The 19,001-nt window shown below is 43.7% G+C and overlaps 1 protein-coding gene across 2 annotated transcripts in view; it reads left to right on the top strand.

Annotated features, from left to right (window-relative positions):
• kalrna (kalirin RhoGEF kinase a) overlaps positions 1-19,001 on the top strand; it is a 148,354-nt gene that overhangs the window by 55,173 nt on the left and 74,180 nt on the right. For both annotated transcript variants that reach the window (XM_037109054.1, XM_037109053.1), the window contains exons 11-19: positions 301-432; positions 2,934-3,032; positions 3,152-3,283; positions 9,213-9,335; positions 14,207-14,398; positions 14,757-14,926; positions 15,251-15,425; positions 16,352-16,604; positions 17,677-17,843. In XM_037109054.1, the coding sequence (XP_036964949.1) occupies positions 301-432; positions 2,934-3,032; positions 3,152-3,283; positions 9,213-9,335; positions 14,207-14,398; positions 14,757-14,926; positions 15,251-15,425; positions 16,352-16,604; positions 17,677-17,843 (1,443 nt within the window). The remainder of the gene's footprint in view (positions 1-300; positions 433-2,933; positions 3,033-3,151; positions 3,284-9,212; positions 9,336-14,206; positions 14,399-14,756; positions 14,927-15,250; positions 15,426-16,351; positions 16,605-17,676; positions 17,844-19,001) is intronic.

The raw sequence follows: 19,001 nt of genomic DNA, 5'->3' as shown, positions 1-19,001 counted from the left end.
CTACATGTATCTATGGCAGCCCATTATTAGTAAAGACTGTTTTTTTTTTATAATAGAAATTAGAATTGAAGAATGGACAATTGTTGATATCATTTTTGCTTTGTCATAAATAAACCCATGAAACTATACTTGCAAAGTCTGGGGCTTAGAACAGCCTTCGCAAAAAACACCTCACGGCAGCCATTTCACCAGCTTCCACAGCCACATGAAGACACAAATCACAAGACTCTGTTTGTGTGTGTGTGTGTGTGTGTGTGTGTGTGTGTGTGTGTGTTTGTGTGTGCCGTGTTGCTTCCTCAGTTCCTGTCGGAGGTGGAGGCCTGGTGTAAAGTCTGCAGTGAGGGAGGGTTGCCGTCTGAGATGCAGGAGCTGGAGATCGCCATCCACCGCCACCAGAGCCTGTACGAGCAGGTGACCCAGGCTTACACAGAGGTAAACTGACATGGCCTCGCGACTGAAATCTGCCACACTGATACTAGAGCCTCTAATGGTGAGGTCACAAAGGGCTAAGCCAGCATTGTACTCCGACCTAGATTAGATTTCTCACCTTAGTGCAGGCTTCAGCGTCACTGATGTAGATTGTGACATTGTCTCGGTCAGATTGCTCACCCTGGTTTAATTGAAATGGTAGGATTTTGTAAAAATTGTATGCTGGAAAAGCGTTCAAAAATAGTGCTTGTCTACCCCCTCAGGGAAGGACGTGGTCTCTCCTTTTAGGTGCTGTTGGTGCTGCTCTTTGGCAGCCCAGCGAGGCTGGCTGTGAGTGGCTGCGATGACAGGGAGGTGTTGGTCCGCTGCCGGAACAACGCCGTCCAGATCTGCTGTCTGAAAGCCTTCCTTGTTCCAACGCATCTATCCTGGGAACACTCCCGCACTCCTTCGCTCTTTTGCTGCAGTCTGGCATTTTTTATCTTTAGGCGGGCTGTTGCAGTGTTAGCTCAATTCATACTTATCAGTGAAAAGATAAGTCCGTATATACACACACGTAAAGCTCCGGGCAGAGCGGCCGAGGCGCTTTGGCTTGGCAGACTGCGACTGCATTGTCTCCTGTGAGAGCGCTGCAAAAAGTGACACGCAAGACTGGCAAGGGGTTTTTAATCTCGTGCTCCTGACTCGACGCATGTATTCAGCGGGGTGGAAGTGTGTTTCAGTGCGTGAGGTTCTTTCAGGTTTCCAAAAACGTGGCGACATGAGATAAAAGCCGTGGGCAGAGGCTCCTCTTGTTTAATGTGAACGGGGGGAAATGAGTTACGGCATCGTGTTCTCTGCTCTTCGCAATAATGTGACTACAGGCACGTTTAAAAGCAGACAGGATGACGGTGTGGATGTTTGTGCCAGGTGTGTGTGTGTGTGTGTAAAGGCAAGCTGCTCAATTCTTGGCTGCTTTAAGGGAGAGAGACACAGTGTCTAATCTCTGCAGAGCTTATTTCATCACTGATTAAAAAACAAAACAATGTCTTCCTCATGCAGTTTGGTTTTCTAAGTCCTTATCAAGGCAGTCGGCCCCTTGGTTTTGAATCCTTGTCAAACCTACTTTTTATCCAGTTTCCTTTTGTACATCTCATTATGCAAATCGTAAAGTGTTTCATTTCAGCGCCAGACTTGCAGCGTACCGGCTCAGGGGCCAGTGCAATTTCTGGAGCGGTTCCTTTCCAAGTAAAAGCAGGAGCGGCTAAACAATTTGTTAATTAGTCATCAGACACAGAGCCGCGTCCAAAAGTCCCACGAGACCACAAGAGAAGATACTTTCTGTCTTGCTTTTTTGTTTCAAACGTAGTGCTACTTTGATTATCTCAGCTTCACACTTTAAGTGAAACGTTGAATCTTTAAAAGATGTCCGTGACTTTGGTACAGCTTGCGCTTGTTTGTGTAAAACCTGCTGACTCGTGCTGTCCTGGCATGATTTGACAGCGACTGGTCTGACCTGTACTGGGAGCATGTCTCTGAAGAATGGAGTGCCTCTCCTCCTCAGTCACTTCTGTCAGCTTGTTTCTGACACTAATCTATCACTTGGATTCATCAGTAAATAAGACTTTCTTCTTTCTATCCGCTGTGAAATTCTGGCATTTCTTTGCCCATCTTAAGGGCTTGTCCTCGTTTTCTCTCCTGAGAAGGAGGTTTAGGAACTGCTCCCTGTCCTCCGAGACACCGCAGGACAGCCTTCTTCTGTCAGGAAGACTTTTGCTGATGGGAGTCTTGTGTTGTTGTCTGTATCTGTGTTGGAGTTACTTTTCTGTCTCTCAGGCAACACAAGCTTAATGTATTGATTCTTCTGACTGTGTGCTTGCTTTTGCTCTGCCTGCTCGTCCTTTGGCAAAGAGTCCCATGCGCTGCCCCCCTTAGAAACTTTAAATCCAGCCATGATTTGACGCTCAGACTGTTAGAGCCCATGATATGTAGAATAGAATACTCAAGAAACAGCTGGATGTTTGAAGCAGCCCACGGCGTAGCTATATAGAAAGATCATTCCACTTTTATTTGATAAAAACACTTAGCACAGGCAAGACACATTTATTTGTATACACTTTTGAACAACTGGGCGATTCAGAGTGCTTTACACGAGTCATAAAGGCATTAAGACGAGACATTAAAGAAACATAAGGCAGTATAAAAAGACAGGGCCCATTTCTTGCAGAGAGGAAACCGTCACTGCGTGTGTGTGTGTGTGACGCAGAGGTTTCAGTGGTGTGTTTCCATGTATAATTTAGCAATTAGCAGTAAGAAGTGGAATGCTTTTTTAGAAAGTATATATTTGTTTCGGAGAGGAGAGAGAGAGAGACAGGGAGAGCAGAGGAGAGGGAACAGCTTAAAAATTCATTTCTTTGCTTTTTCTTTGTGAAAACCAGTTTTGCTTTCTTTTCTTCCACCCTTCTGTCTGTCTCCATCTGTGTAGCCTTTCTAATGTCTGCATTTACACACCTGTCTGTCTCCAGGTGAGTCAGGATGGTAAAGCCCTGCTGGACGTCCTCCAGAGGCCTCTGAGTCCCGGCAACTCAGAATCGCTGACGGCCACCGCCAATTACTCCAAAGCGGTCAGTGGGATCGCATTCCTCCAGGGGATCTCGGTTTCCTCTGCGAGCAAATTACAATAAATATTTACAAAATGGATTCAAAACGTCGCCGTCTGGTTAACATTTGAGTCGTGTCGCAGGTCCACTGCATCCTGGACGTGGTGCACGAGGTTCTGCACCATCAGCGGCGCCTCGAGAACATTTGGCAGCACCGAAAGGTCCGACTGCACCAGAGGCTGCAGCTGTGTGTGTTCCAGCAGGATGTCCAGCAGGTACACACAAACACACACACACACACACACACACACACAAAGAATACAGCAAGCAAGTGACATGAAAACAGTAGGAGTGTCTGAGCAAGACAGGAGTCCAAAGTAAACTGGAGGCGTTTGGAGGTAGGATGTAAACCGTTTCGTTTCTGCAACAGGCCTCTGTTTTAGGAACTGATAAAAAAAAAAAACGTTCAAAACTTTTATTGCAGTTTTGAGTTTACTGAAACGGGTTCATAAGAGTTATAAACACCCACAAGGTCGGAAAAGTTTGTCAAACCACAGCGGAGCATGTAATCTTGTATATAAGCATGTAATCAAGTCAACAGACGGCAGTCAAGTGTGTGTGTGTGTGTGTGTGTGTGTGTGACGAACCTTGCCTAGCAGAACAGATGAGGCATGTTCATTCATCTCCGCTGTCCTCTGGTCCCGGCTAAACGCTGTAAATTCCTGAGATAAAATGCTGCGAGCGGATCTCTGCTCCGCTGGTACCACCGCTCATATTTCACAGACGAGCAGACTGTGTGGTTTTGGAAAGGTGTCAGCATAGATTCCAGGGGTTTTTTGGAGATATTCAGGGGCTCAAAATTTAATATCACCACTATATTTTATGAAGGTTATTTTTAACCAGCGGGGTAAATGTCATGAGCGGGGGGGAGGAGGAAGTCTGTATTATTGTAGTCTCTTTAATGTGATTGTGGGTGGACAGTAATGCACCAGGAATGAGGTACAACCAAATACTGCTGGCACGACTGGAGGCCACATGTGCACGGTCTGAGTACATTAACGAGGACACAGAGTGTTGTGATTTCCAAAACGGCTAAGCCCAGGAAATGTCATCCAACCGCAGAGATGCAGCGCCACGCTTGCAGTTACACTCCGCTCAGGGCCATCTGTAGGCAAATTAAGTAATGCAAACACGAGACTAAAGCTGGAACTATCCATTGTTTTTCACTGTCGATTAATCCATCAGGTATTTTCAGGATTTGCAGCTCACTGTGTAGAATGTCAGAAAACGGTTGAAAATGTCGATCACTGTTTCCCGGAGCTGAACATGATGTCATCCTTGTTTTATCCAAAACACAACGATGATCAGTTGTGTCTGTTATAAAGGAGTAAAAGGACGAACTTTGTCTTCAACAGTTACTTGATCTGATCAAGGTGTCTCTTTATTTTACAGGTTCGGATTGTACGGTTATTATGTGATTTCACCAAGCAATTAGCAAGAAGCAGTTGCTAATTGCAATTACTGACTGCCGAGCAACATTTTTGAAATTACACTCAAATTACCACGATAACCTTAAAATGTATTAAGAATAACCACAACAATGATTTAAAAGTTATATTCTGCTATTTCCCAATCATCAGTTAATGAATAGCTGGTAATTTATTTAATACATTTTCCAGGAAATGACAAACTACCTCCTGCTTAATCACGTTTCCTGGAAATGTATTAAAGAAATGACCAGCTGTTTAGTTACTGCTTATTGGACAGTGGCAGATTATTAATAAATGGTGTTTGGCTGATTTTCAATTTGCTTTAAGGATAATTATTGTGATAACCTGGGGCCAAGTTCAAATATGTTACTTTTTAATTCCAAATTAATAAACTAATTACCATGAAATCTGCAGACCTGTAGAATGTAAGACTTAATTTAGTCTGAGAATAGTGTGCAGTTACCTCAACAGTTGACAATGTTGCAGCTCTGCCTTAGATACATTACACAACTTGTTGAAAATAGAAAAAAAAAATATAGAAAGAAGTCTGTGATCATCTTAACACGTCCATGGATGTGACGTGATATATTGTGATGAATATCTCATGTCCACATTAAGCGTCCTTCGATAAACACAAACCAGGTTATTTCTGCTTGTGAGCGAAAATCTAAAACATCTCCAGGTGTCCACCCAGAGCTCAGTACCCATATTAATTGGTCTGAGTACAACTCAGGCAGAAATGGTAGCACAGCTGTTTAAATCTGTCAGCCAGTTCAGATGTTCTCCTTCACACCTCAGTACTCCCCCTCTTGTAGTACTACTAAGGCTGGAAGTAGTGACATCAGTGGCAGTAATACTAGGGCTAATACTGTTGATTATACTGTTTACTCACTAGACCGCTGCTTTTACCAACAGCAGTGGCACAAGAAGTTGTTGCAGTGGTAACTGTACTGTAGCAGTAGCAAGTAGCTGTAATCTGGTACTGGTACTCTGATATAAGTCTCATATTCAACATCTTGCATCTTACTTAACTACAGTGATCGTTTGATTCCACAGGTCGCAGTAACCGCTGCTAGTAGTAGTAGCAGTTCTGCAGGAAAATACAGACTCTTAATCCCGCTATCACCATGGTAACTGAAGTATTAATTTTGTGGTTGCATAGTGTTTCGAAGTTGGGGCGGTGGGCTCTGCATGTGTATTCACTCACTCTATGTTCCCATGTACTCATGAGCATGCTGTAGCCATGATGAAGGAGCCTGTTTACACCTGGCGTTAATATGCATCCTAAGGTATCTGATCACAGGTGGACAACTCTAAGTGCAGGTGTAAATGCACCAGAGACACACTGAGGACGCACTGAGATCCGTTCACTCAGATGACCACAGTCATCGTACTAAAGCGTGAAACAACGAGAAGAAGTCATGACCTCGGGCGAAATGCACTGCCGTGTATGAAGTACACGTTCGATTTCCATTTGTGCTGATTGATTGCATACTTCCAATCAGGAACACGTTTGATAAACAGTTACAAATGACACTAGCGGAAAGGCGGAGGACACAAAATGGAGAAGCTGGTGTAAATACGTGACATAGTAGATGCTACAGAGCCAGGCTCAAGGGGCTTCTCCTTTCTTTTGCATTTCTCAGTCGCTGATTCTTCTCGCTCAGTTGGCCAAAAAGCCACCGAGAAGGGCCGACTGGTGCCAACAGTGCGGGACAGACTGCAAAAACTAAATCCACTGATGTGGATGTGCATGTTAATGTCGTAACAGTAGCCACGTAGTTGTTGAATACACCCAAAATCGACCCAGATATGAAATCAGATTCACTTACCCTGTGGATTTTGAAACCCGTTTACTCAGCGGCGTGATCTTTAGCTCCCGTCTGCTGTCAGTGGCACCCGGAACAGAATTTTACGCTCTGATCGTTCGCTGCCTCTTGCCGAAATGCACATTCCCGATGTTCTATCAAATCTTTTGTGCCGATGATTCATCTGGATAAGCTTATTTACTCTCATGCGAGCCTCTTTGTTTTCCTCCAGTATTTTTCTGGAGGACCCGCACGAAACAGATCGCGCAAACAGAATTAATTTGAAACAGGTCTGCTGTAACTGAAGTCATCATGTATGTACTGTATGTATAAATAAGCAGCTCTTGGGTGGGGTGGGGTGGTTGGGGGGAACGGGGCTTCAGGCAAACTACAAATCCAACGATGAATGCTCTGACTGCGGGCGCCATGCAAACATTTATATGTGACCCGGGAGAGAGTGTGAGAGAGTGTTTAAGAGAGGCAAGACAAAGAGAGAGAGAGAGAGGTGGGGGGGTGGGGGGTGGGGGGATAGGAGTGAAGAAGAGACTGTATCAGTAGGTTATAAATTCATTGAAAACAAAGCTTTGCCAACCGCTCTCGTCATGCATCAGCTTCTATGGGACCCCGGAGAGAGACACACACACAGTCGCACAGAGGACGAGAGACATACATAGAAAGTGAGAAAGGAGCGAGCGAGAGAGCAAGCTCATACCAGTAGTCGATAAATCAGTGAGAACAGGGCTATTCCAACCAGAGCTGTTATGCTGCAGGATATATGCGACCCCAGAGAGGAAGAGAGCGAGGGATGCAGAAGTAAAGGCTGTACGAGAACATATTAGGTGTGTAGTTTTATTTGGCAGTTTGAGCTGCAAGATAGTCCAGCTGCAGTCAGCAGGCCTCAGTCTGCGTATGTTGTGACCTCCCGCTGACCTCTCTGTGGCTCCAGCTGGACTGACTACACCGCGCTGATGTCATGAGTAACAACACTCTCCGTCCGAGCACACTTTTCCTCCGAGCCCCCAAAAAACTGCTTTGAGATGATCTGTTAATGCATTAGGTCGTTTGTCGATGGGATGTTGGAGCAGTAGTTATTGTCAAGAAGGAGTGGATTGTATTTTTTTCTGTTCATGAACTCATTATGCAAAGAGAAAAGGAACAATGTTAGGTTGAGTCTGAAATAGGTCTTTTCTTTGTGAACGTGGCACTGATCAATAACTGAAAGTGTTATAATCAGTGATCTGATGATAATGACAAAGGCATGTGACAGGGGTTGGAAATGCCTTTACAGAGATTTATCACCCAAATCTGCAGTTTCCCTTGTCTTCATGTTGCTTTATAATGAGTTTTAACACACTGTTTAGCTACCTAGCTGGTAACTCTGCTGTTTTTGTTCCCTCTCACCACATCAGGCTACTGTTTTTAGTGACAAAGTTCCAAAAACAGCATTGAACAGCAGACAGATAAGGTTGGCGACTTGCTGGTCGACGTAGTGGAGCATTTAGCAGCTCAAGAAATACGTCCCTTGGGAGTTGGAATACACTAAAAACAGCTAAAAGAGACTAGATAATGTACTTACATTCACCAGGTTGACTGCTGGATGTGTTAAAAAGCAAACAAAGTCATCATATCAACTTAAAAGTGATATACTGTATGTCAGTGTCATGTTCACAACTTGTCATTGGTGCCCCCAAGCTGCCAAAAATCAATGATTTTAGATTTAAATAAACCATATTTAATGCACTGCTTTAAATGTCATAACCAGTGTTGGGGAGAAATACATCTCTTAGTAACAATTCATTCTTGTAATACTCCATTACTCTGACACTCTGCAGGTCAGGCAGGTGTGGGGAGGCCCTTAGCTTCTGCCAAAAGAGGACAAATAACTCCCAGTAACTCCTCCAAAGATGTCTTATCTATGTTGTTGCATCTTCTGGGCTCGGCTTGCTAACATTAGCCAGAAGTAAGCCAGGGTTCAGAAATCACCTGGCTGGAGTATGAGTAGTAGGAGTGGTTAAGTTAATAAAACATGCTGATTACTGTTTAATGCATTATGAGTAATTGATTACATTCAAGTAACTTACCTGACACAGGTCACATGAACCCTTCTACTGGCGAAAGCTGTGAAGTTACTGTATGTTAACCACTTTTACATCATGCTATATCAACGCGTCCTTTCCTTAAGCTAAGCTAAGCTATGAACCTGCATTGTATGTTCGCTTTGTGTATTAAATAATGTTTGACATCATGCTGCAGATTTTTAAGCCCTTTTCCACTTAGTAGAAAATCAGCTAGTATTTACCATCTTCTTACATCAAGTCCTGATGTATTTACATTTTCCTACATAGTCAGTCTGAAATTGACTCAGTCAAATCCAGTTTAAACATACTGAGAAACAGTTTTGTATTGTGAAAATAATACAAAACAGTGTGCAGCACCTGTGTCCTCATTTGCAGAATAGACTGTAAAAAAAAGCAATTGTCATCCACAGTGACAGATCTGAGAGCTGCTAATAAGATCTGATAATGATCATAATGGTGGCACCAACAGTGTATCAAATCCAGTAAACAAAGAGGCAGTTGATGGTGCCTGGCAGCCGTCTGCCAAGAACGTCAATACACATCAACGTTGCCCTCCAGTTGTCTAATGGTACAGAATATTCACCATCCTGTTCTCCTCAGCTGCAGTGACCTACATTTCCCACGCAGATCATGAAGGTTTCATCTGTTCCATTCTTAATTCATGAGCTCTGAGACCATTTTGTAGTGCTGATCTGTGCGTGCACTGTCAGAACAAAGGCTGCAGCGCCAGGAACAGAGGGTTCTGCAGGTGACCTTTTTAATCCTGTGCGAGTGTTAGGAGAATGCTGTGAAGCTGATGGCTGTGCTCTCTCTCTCTCTCTCCTCCAGGTGATGGACTGGATAGAAAACCACGGCGAGGCTTTCCTCAGCAAACACACTGGTGTCGGGAAATCCCTCCACAGAGCCCGAGCCCTGCAGAAAAGACACGACGACTTTGAAGATGTAGCTCAGGTGAGTCTTTCCATCCAAGTATTGTCACTACAAATGTTATCGCCCCAATGGCAGACTCGGCGTGAAGCCACAATTATCAGTCTTTTACAATAGAAATCAACTCTGTCAATACAGCATAACATGGTTTATGTGTTCGCACTGCAAGAGAGATCCATGTCTGAATCCTGAAAAGGTCTGCGATCACCATGACAATTATGAAGTTAGTAGTTTGTTTTTTATCAAACGTTTACTCTCTCGCCCTGCAAACATCTGTAAGCAATCGGCCCTGATTAATACCAAATTTTCAAAACCGCAATGCCTGCTGGTGGCAGGAAGCACGAAGACGTGCCTCTACATAACCATATACGGTCAGATGGCTTTCCTGAAAGATCTGCAGAAGCTCTTATTCATTCCTGAATCTCAGTCTTTCAGGAAAAAGAACACTGGAGCTGGAGTTTCGCTCGTAAAGATGAAAACAAAACAACGAAACATTCTAGTTCAGCATGTTTCGCTGTTGCCTACAACTCAGCACTTAGAATTACCATGACCTGGATGACTGAGAACCTTCATCATCATCTTCGTATTTAGTTGAAGCTCTCTGAATTGGACGGGATGTCGCAGAAGCGTTTGATGCTCTTCTCTATTGAAGATGTCAGTGGTCTGATTTGTTTAGTTTTAAAGTCAAGTAAATACTTGAGTGTGTGTCAGAGCAGCGCTTTGGACGCTAAACAAACAGAAAAAAAGTTCAAACAATATCATATGTGTTCAGAATTCTCAGATCCTTACTGTCCTTAAAAAGTCTGAACATGCACACACACACACACACACACACACACATACACACACGCACACAGCCTGCTTGTCTACATAGTGTCAAGACATATTAGCATCCACTTCTTCTTTCGTCCTCCTTTGTCCTCCTTTGGGCTTTCTTTCTTTCTTTCTTTCTTTCTTTCTTTCTTTCTTTCTTTCTTTCTTTCTTCCTCTTCTATTCGGCAGCATTTCTGTGAAGTCGTTTTGCTGGTGAAATCCTCCACTGAACAATATAACATGAAGTAATTTAGTGCACATTCAAGACGCACATCTGAATTGATTATGCAAGTTTATCCACATTACACTTTTACGGCCTCCGGCATACATGCAGTGCTGTGTAGAAACGCTCAGCTCAGCTCAGTCAGGCTGTTACATTTTCTAAGGTGATTGAAAACAACATTATTGTGGTCATTGTAAATTGATGAGATTTTCCCAAGAATGTAAGAGAGATGTAATCAGAACTGAAATGTCGAGGTTGTTCTCGTGTTTGTGGGTCACAGCTCGAGGCTCTGCAGGTAAATGTTAGGCATTTACTCAGTGTTATTAGGTGGTGACTGCCGCTGTTATGGTATAGTGAGAGTGATAGGCAGTTACTGGATTGTTTGTATTGCTTTTTGCTTCATATTGCTTTTATAGCATCACCAGGTGGCTGCTATGGTATGGTACGGTTTTAAGGAGGACGTTTTGGTTGATTTGCCATGTTGGCGAGGGAGAACAGCAAGGTCGGTGAGATGTACTATTTGTCTGTTTTTTTGCTGTTTATTTATTTATATATATTTATATAGAGCTCCCTAGTGTCATTAATTCATTAATGACTCTGTAAGGACACTCCCACACAGAATGTTTAAATGCCTGCAGCTCCCCTACAGGTAGTTAGAACTGAAGACAAGAGGTGAAACATCTTCAAGAAACTGAAACAAGTCCAAGTTTCCACAATACAGCACTTAGCTGCCCCCCCCCCCCCCCCCCCCCCCCCACACACACACACACACACACACACACACACAAGTTTAATGTCTAATATTTGAATGACCTCACCTTTCTTGGAAATTCTGCTCCTTCATGCCCGAAGACACAACACTATTGGCTAATATGTTTCTTAGCTGAGCTGTCATGAAGCAGACGATTGGCTTAAAGGTGGGCAGATCAGGCTATGTGTCATAATGGTCAGGTTTTTTTTTCCCTTACACTGATACAGTACGGTAAACAGAGTTTCAACAGGATTTATTTTTTTTCAGGAGCTGATCAGCTGAGGCATTTTCAGAGAGTTTCATGTATTTTTTTTTTGTCTATGCTTTTCTCAGTTTGTGTGTGAAGTTTATTTATGAGGCTGCCTTTTACGGATTTACTTATCAAATTTTTGTTTCCTGCTTCATCCATTCATTTATTTCGCTCCTGAAAACGTCAGGTTTGGCCTTCCATATTCAGGTGACAGGGATGATTCTTCTTTCCTGTCACCTCCCTTCTTTAAACCTCACCCTGAACCAAACCAGTCATGCAGCGAAGCGTATTAATCTCATGTAAATTATAATCTTTATCTTCAGACTAATCCCACTAACATGTGAAATATCCAGACTGTTAGCTCTCACCCAAATACCCTAATTCATATTCTTGAATAATTAGGATCATAATGTAATACTTATTCCTCACTGTAGTACCGCTCCCCCTACCTCCAGTCACCCCGACGTATCTCAGATGTAATACATTTCCTGAAGTAAAGTATTCCAGTCATAATCTCTCACACTTACCAGAATAGACAGACACTAATCCATTTTGTCCTCCTGATTAATGCAGAGAGCTTTAACATTCAGACTGGATTCAGTCCTTTTTTTCCTGGGAGATACTGGTGGAAACAAGAAACACTGTTGATTTACAGAAACGGGAATTAATATTTCAATAAAACATAATCCGTCTAACTGTGTGTGTTTGCGCATGACTGGTGTTATCTCTGTTTAGCCGTGGTGTTTAGGTGTAACTGATTAAACTAGGTCAGAAGCACCGCCTCAGAGGTCAGGACGTCAAACATGGCCGCAACTGTCATTGTTGGCGATAATGTAAAAGCTGGTGTGACAGTGGTGATGCAAAATTTAAGAAAAGTAAACACGTTAAAATCACCATTTAAATAGGGCAGGTATCAAGATAAAAACAATTCATGTATCAGTCAGTGGAGCAGCTACAAAGAGGTCATGAACTTTAATGTAGTTCTGTTCTCTACAGCCTTATTCTACTCTTCTCCAGTTTATGGAGCAAATACAGTGTTACCCATGTTCTTTATTGAACACTCCTCAACCCAACAACAACTGGCCTGAAGCCACATGAACACATACCTGACCCGCCTTTGTAGGTGCTCCATTTGAAGTATGTCCACATTATGTTTTCCGCTTATCTGTCCCATTCTTTTGAGCGTGATATGTCAAAAGGGAATTCCTTCAGATTTGGTACAGATGTCCACCTGGACTCGAGGATGAGCTGATTAAAATCTGGTGGCCCAAAGGTCAGAGGTCAAGGTTGTGGTGACCTCAAAAAACACTTTTTTGGCTCAAGGATTCATACGATATATTCTAATGACATTTAACAAACATAGCTAATAAGATAAAATGATGATGTTATGACATTTTAAATCCAAAAGGTGAAAGATCAACTTAACTGTGGCATCATTTTAGGAGGCATACAAGGTGGCAGTTTCAGTTTTTTTGCCTTTATGATTTTTTTTCATCTTCATACCTCCCTAAACTAAATGCTGTCACCTTCGCCAGTGAAGTTGCGTTGTTGCCTGTGTCTGCTTGTTTGCTATCTGTGTGTTGGTTGGTTTGTCAGCAGGATTGCACAAAAACTAAACTGGATCTGGATAAAGGGACTGATCCAAATTTTTTTTTCTCGCCTTCTTTAACATTGTGACAATAAGTGAGTACAATTTGATGCAGATCCAAGTACGTATCTGGATCTAGCAGATTTAAAGATGATTTATTTAACATCGGATGAGGCTAGATCGAATGTAAGGGGGGTGGCTGGGCCTTGGCGGAGGTGTATTTTCTACTGTGTGCCATTGTAGTTTGTAATGTGTTTTGTAATTACCCTGATGATGTCAACAAGCTGAAACATGTTGGTCTGATCTTAAAGTTGATCATTCTACTACAAGTGTTGCTGGAGCTTTTTCCTCTTTCGACCTTGTCCTCTCCATGCACCCTGGAAGTGGGTGAAGCTGTGCCAAAAAGCCTCTAACTTGCTAATGCATGACAAACAGCCGTGTAGCAAGAGGTAGAGTCAAGGGTCAGTGTTCAGCAATAATGATTAATAATTAAAGAGTCTTAAAGTGCGTGGTGGGGGCGACTGGTGGCAGACCAGTCTGTGTGGGGGTTAACCACAGGCAGGAGGGGAGCTGAGGGCAGAGTTTGGAGGGTAAAAAGCCTCATGCAAAAAGGTTGCTTTCACCATAGGGCAGCCATTTGACTGCCTTATGTAGGGCAGTGTAGAGGTGGAGCACTTGCTGACCATGCAGTGGAATCAGAGAATGAAGGGGGTGGTCTATTTTTTTTGAGCAGGTGTTCACGATGCTCTGGGCAAGCTGCTTGTTTTTGTATTCCCTGGTTCCTCCATGTATCATAGCCGGAGTCCACAGACATCTCCATGGTCTCGTTGACCTTAATCTCCAAGCAGGAGCTGTCACACAAATCCACTAATTGTGATTGTGAATGCGATGGAGATGTGAATACATCTAATGTAATGACATGTCAATAAGGTTCTTGGCATTACCAGCCCGATAGTTTCTATTTTAACACCGCTCGGAGTGTATTATCACACTTACTTACATACCACAGCACTACTGAAGGGACCAAACTGTGCTGAAATCTTCATACATTTCTTAATGTTTGTTTGTTGTCACTTTGCCATAGTTACAATCTGTTTCCATTTTGAAAGATGGCCGGTAATGTGGCGTGAAAAAGAAGAAACTGTTGCCAGTTACAAATAAGTATTTTGAATGGCCATGATATGAGCTTAAACTAGTACTATTATTGTTATTATGTACGATATTCTTATTATATATATTTATATATGTGATGTCCCCTTGATCCTCTCAGAACACATACACAAATGCAGACAAGCTGCTGGAGGCAGCTGAGCAGCTGGCTCAAACCGGAGAGTGTGACCCTGAGGAGATCTACAAGGCGGCCAGGCACCTTGAGGTCCGAATCCAGGACTTCGTCCGACGAGTCGAACACAGGAAGCTGCTGCTGGACATGTCTGTCTCCTTCCACACACACACCAAAGAGGTGGGACTCACAAACATTCTCAGATGTCCTGCTGCCGCCTGTGGTTTTTGCCTCAATGAATTATAGGTTTAATCGCCAACCACACAGATATTGATGTGTGATAAGTGTGTAATTGCTGGTTTTATCCCTTTAGGATCACTACAACCATTAGCAGTCTGTCATGTGCTATTTTCTGTATCTAATGTTTTCAGATTTAGCAGTGCTAAGGTGGTCCAGTAAGAGGAAAATTGTGTGCTAATGGATTTATCACACATGTGCTAACCTGCCCGTCTGTGTGTGTGTCCATCTATGTGTCCATCTGCGTGTCCAACTGTGTGTCCATCTGTGTGTCCATCTGTGTGTCTGTCTGCGTGTCCAGCTGTGGTCGTGGATGGAGGAGCTGCAGAAGCAGCTGTTGGACGATGTGCTCTGTGATTCGGTGGATTCGGTTCAGACCCTGATCCAGCAGTTTCAGCAGCAGCAGACGGCCACACTGGAGGCAACGCTCAATGTGATTAAAGAGGGAGAGGAATTAATACAGCAGCTCAGGTAATCATAACATTTGTGTTATTATTCATGGTGCTGTCTGAGTGGGGGAGAACTGAATGCAGAGGCTCCAGTAATGATATTAATATTTATAATGTTATTAAAGAGCGAGAACCATTTGTACAGAAGCTCAGTAATAATATAATATATAATATGAAAAAAAGTCAAGTTCACACAGCCACTCAGCCAGAATATGGTAATTACTATATTGACTCCGATACAGTTTTTTTCTCCATCTCTCTGTTTATGTGTGTAGAGGTAAATAACATCCCGCTACTGGTGGGGACCAATATGGTGTAACACCTCCCTCTGTGTCTCTTCCCACAGGGACGCAGCCATGTCGACCAATAAGACGCCCCACTGCAGTTCCATCGCGCACATTCAGGGGGTGCTGCAGCAGCTGGACGAGGCTCAGGGCCAGATGGAGGAACTGTTCCACGAACGCAAAATCAAGCTGGACATTTTTCTCCAGCTACGCATATTTGAGCAGTATACTATCGAGGTAAGACAGTTTGGTTCCGTGGACATGACAGGCTTTTTCCTGACAGATACATGTGCTGCTTTTGGAGGGCAGGAGTACAGCAGAGCGCTGCTCTAGGTCCCCTGTTGCTCTCTGAGGGCCTTAGAAATACCACTGACAGGGGCAAACTGATCACGAGTTTCATCGCCTCACATTGCTTCCCATCTTCTCTTACACACAAAGTGCTGCAACACTTACGCAGGGCTCAGAAGACATGATGTCCACTTGACAGATGCTGACCATCTGGGATAAAAATGGGCGTCAGGACGGACAACTGATCGTTTTATCCCATGTAATGTTTTATAGAGGATGACAACCAATGCTGCATCTGGGAAACGTCACAATGTCCTGATAAGAAGATGGGCCTGTCAGATATTTTTTGCCTATAAAGAGCTTTCTTCTGCACATGGAAAGAGGTGAAAGTGAAAGAGAGAAAGAGAGAATGAGAAAAGCAACAACCTCTTTTTATGAACAAAAAAGACAAGAGAGAGAAGAACACAATGCAGCAGCCACTGACTTTTGGAGTGCTGTGTTGTCAGCATGGCTGCAACTAATAATTATTTCCATTCTCAGTTGACATGCTGATGATTTTTATGACTGATCAATCAGTCATTTCATGTGGAAAATGCCCACATTTTTTTGAAAATGCTAATGTAATTTCCCGGAGCTCAAAGTGGAATCAGATTTCAGAACAGTCTAAAACCCAACTCCCGACTCTTCGTTAGGCATAATACATTTCAAAGAATACCTGTGAATCCAGACATTCCAGAAGGTGGGGCAGCAAGTGGTTAAAATGCTAAGTGTTTTTCACTCATCTAGTGAATTTATCAGCTAATCATTGCAGCTCTAGTTATTAACTGTGTCTCCATATAACATCCTCTGATCCCATGTTTCCTCCGTCCCTGCAGGTCACGGCGGAGCTGGACGCCTGGAACGAGGATCTGTCCCGTCAGCTGAACGACGCCAGCCGCTCGGGAGGCAGCAGCGGCAGCAGCAGCGGGGGCGGCGGCGCCTCCTCTGGCGGCGCAGAGGACATCGGCCTGGCAGAGCAGCGCCTGAAAAGACACGCAGAGAGGAAGGTGGCCATGAACAACATGACGTACGAAGTGATGCAGCAGGGTCAGGACCTGCACCAGTACATCATGGAGGTCCAGGCTTCAGGTGAAGTTCGCACCTCCTTCGCTCTGTGAGACAGCAAATAAAAACAGGTTTGACGAAACGAAAAGAGACGGAAGGAGGAACATACAAAAGACAGAAAGGAAGGACAGAGAATTCCTGTTTTGAGCTGTAAAGTGCGTTTCTGTATTGCACACTGCAGGCTTCGATGGGCATTCACATTCTTCATTGCTTCCCAGGACGCATTAGCATTCCCCTTACAGCCTCACACCTCACATGTGATGATGTGCGTCCCTGCTGCCCTCTGAATGTGGCTGAGCAGGCTCACATGTGGATTTGCAGCTGGCCGCTCTACAGTGGAGGAAAGATGCTTAGGCAGTCATGGTGCTGTGATCCCAAAGAAAAGCATGTTGTGTGGAACAGGCAGAGAATTAGGTTAAAAAACCGTCACGGCACAATCCTCTTACTGTGTGTGTGTGTGTGTATGTTTGTGTATATGCGGAGGTCATGGCCGCTGTCACTGAGCCCCCCCGCAGTGATAAATCTCTCTCACCCACCACACACAACACACATACACACACACACAATGTGTTTCTCAGGCACTGGTGTTGTAGGGCATTAATTGTACGCTGATGCTGCAGAGTTAAATTGTAAAATCAAAGGAATAGTTCAGGGTTTTGGGTGTATAATTAGTTTCTTTCTTTGACCGGATTCGTCACTGGCATCCCACACAGCTGGAGTTGTGATGTGTTCGGTCTAGCTTAGCATTAAGACTGGAGATACAGTGGAAACAGCTGTCCACAGCTAAAAAGTACACCCACACATAAAGAGTGACGTGAAAGTTTGTTATTGGGCTCCAAATTTAACAAATTTAAGTGGACAGCATTTTGTCAGATAAATTATTTACACAGTGCAAAGCGTATGTGTGGGTGTGTGTGTATTACTCAAGTTGTGGTCACATACATTTGTTACATTTTAGGTTATGGTCCAGAAAAGTCTCCAGGAAATAAATCTAAATCTAAGATGTGTCCCCAAAAGTGACTGAAACATGAAGTGTCTGTATGTGTGTGTGTGTGTGTGTGTGTGTGTGTGTGTGTGTGTGTTTGTGTATTTGCAGGGATTGAGCTGACAGGGGAGAAGGACATGGACTTGGCCTCTCAGGTTCAGGAGCTGTTGGAGTTCCTCCATGAGAAGCAGCAGGAGGTGGAGCTCAATGCGCAACACACGCACACTCGGCTGGAGCAGACGCTGCAGCTGCGCCACCTACAGGCCGAGGTTAAACAGGTGAGCACTCCAACACCGGGCGCCGAGGAGACGGAACCAATTAAGTTCACTCGGAATATTTGAGATGTTTTTTTTTTTTTTTAATGGTGTTGCATTTGCGCCATGTGTTTTACTAATTGGCTTTGCACGCACGTCTTAAGCCGCAGCGCGCTGAGCACCACGCAGAGCAGAGGCGTGGAAAAGTCACAAGATCTCGGGGTCCATGTGTCAAGTTATGAACATGCTGAGAAGCGCAAATTGGAGACTTGCACTGAGCGTGACTTCTGCCTCACAACAATTACAAATCACGTTGGCCGTTTTTCACCTGAAGCTAACATGTGCAGCCATGAATAATAATGGTTACAGCAAGCCAAGCCAGGATCTGAGGAGGTGCTGTCGACTTTGCCGTCCAACTCTGAGAGAGTTTTGTGCAGCAGAGTCAATAGATGCCTTATCTTAAAGCTGCCATGTGAAAACAATATTATTGTAGATTACTACTAACCTGTAAGGCACTGCAGATGGATCAGTTTGTTGTTTTTTCTAATTACTGGAAGGACTTTCTGAATAAAAGCAGAATTTAAATGATGAAAAGTAGCCATGCGCAGTAATCGATGAGGATGCCTTATACTAACGAGATGCCACGAGATGACCTTGATGCCAGTGAAGATTCACTCCTGTAATGCAAAAATCTTCATGCAACTTCTTGTTCTATACGCAGTAGTACTTTCCAACATCTGTTACCATACTTTGATGTGTAAATTTGATGGAATTCCACTTTAAGCAAACTCAATTCATCTACAAAATATCAAAAGCATTGTTCTGATCCAGAGCCAGCGAAGACTAGAAGACTAAATCCTAAAAAGGAAATGATACGGTGCCTCGGTGGAGTAAGGTGAACGGGCTTTTATTATTAGAAACAAAGGAAATAAACTGAAAATCTCATTTTGGAGACTGATGTTGGAGGAATGACAAGAATAACACCCCGCTCTTCCTCCTGGTCAAGGCAAAGATGTTTTATGTGAAGAAGCCCCTGCAGATGTGAATATGAACGCACTGTGTGTCGAGACAGGAAGTGCGCTACTGCTGCTGCTGCTGCAGATGGATACAACTGAATAATTTATGGGGTTTATGGCAATGTGCTAATAACACACACAAACACACACACACACACACACACCC

The sequence above is a fragment of the Acanthopagrus latus genome, chromosome 9 (genome assembly GCF_904848185.1).
Source record: "Acanthopagrus latus isolate v.2019 chromosome 9, fAcaLat1.1, whole genome shotgun sequence".
Lineage (NCBI taxonomy): Eukaryota > Metazoa > Chordata > Actinopteri > Spariformes > Sparidae > Acanthopagrus > Acanthopagrus latus.
The sequence above is the reverse complement of the archived record's forward strand: the minus strand, read 5'-3'. Positions and strand labels throughout refer to the sequence as shown.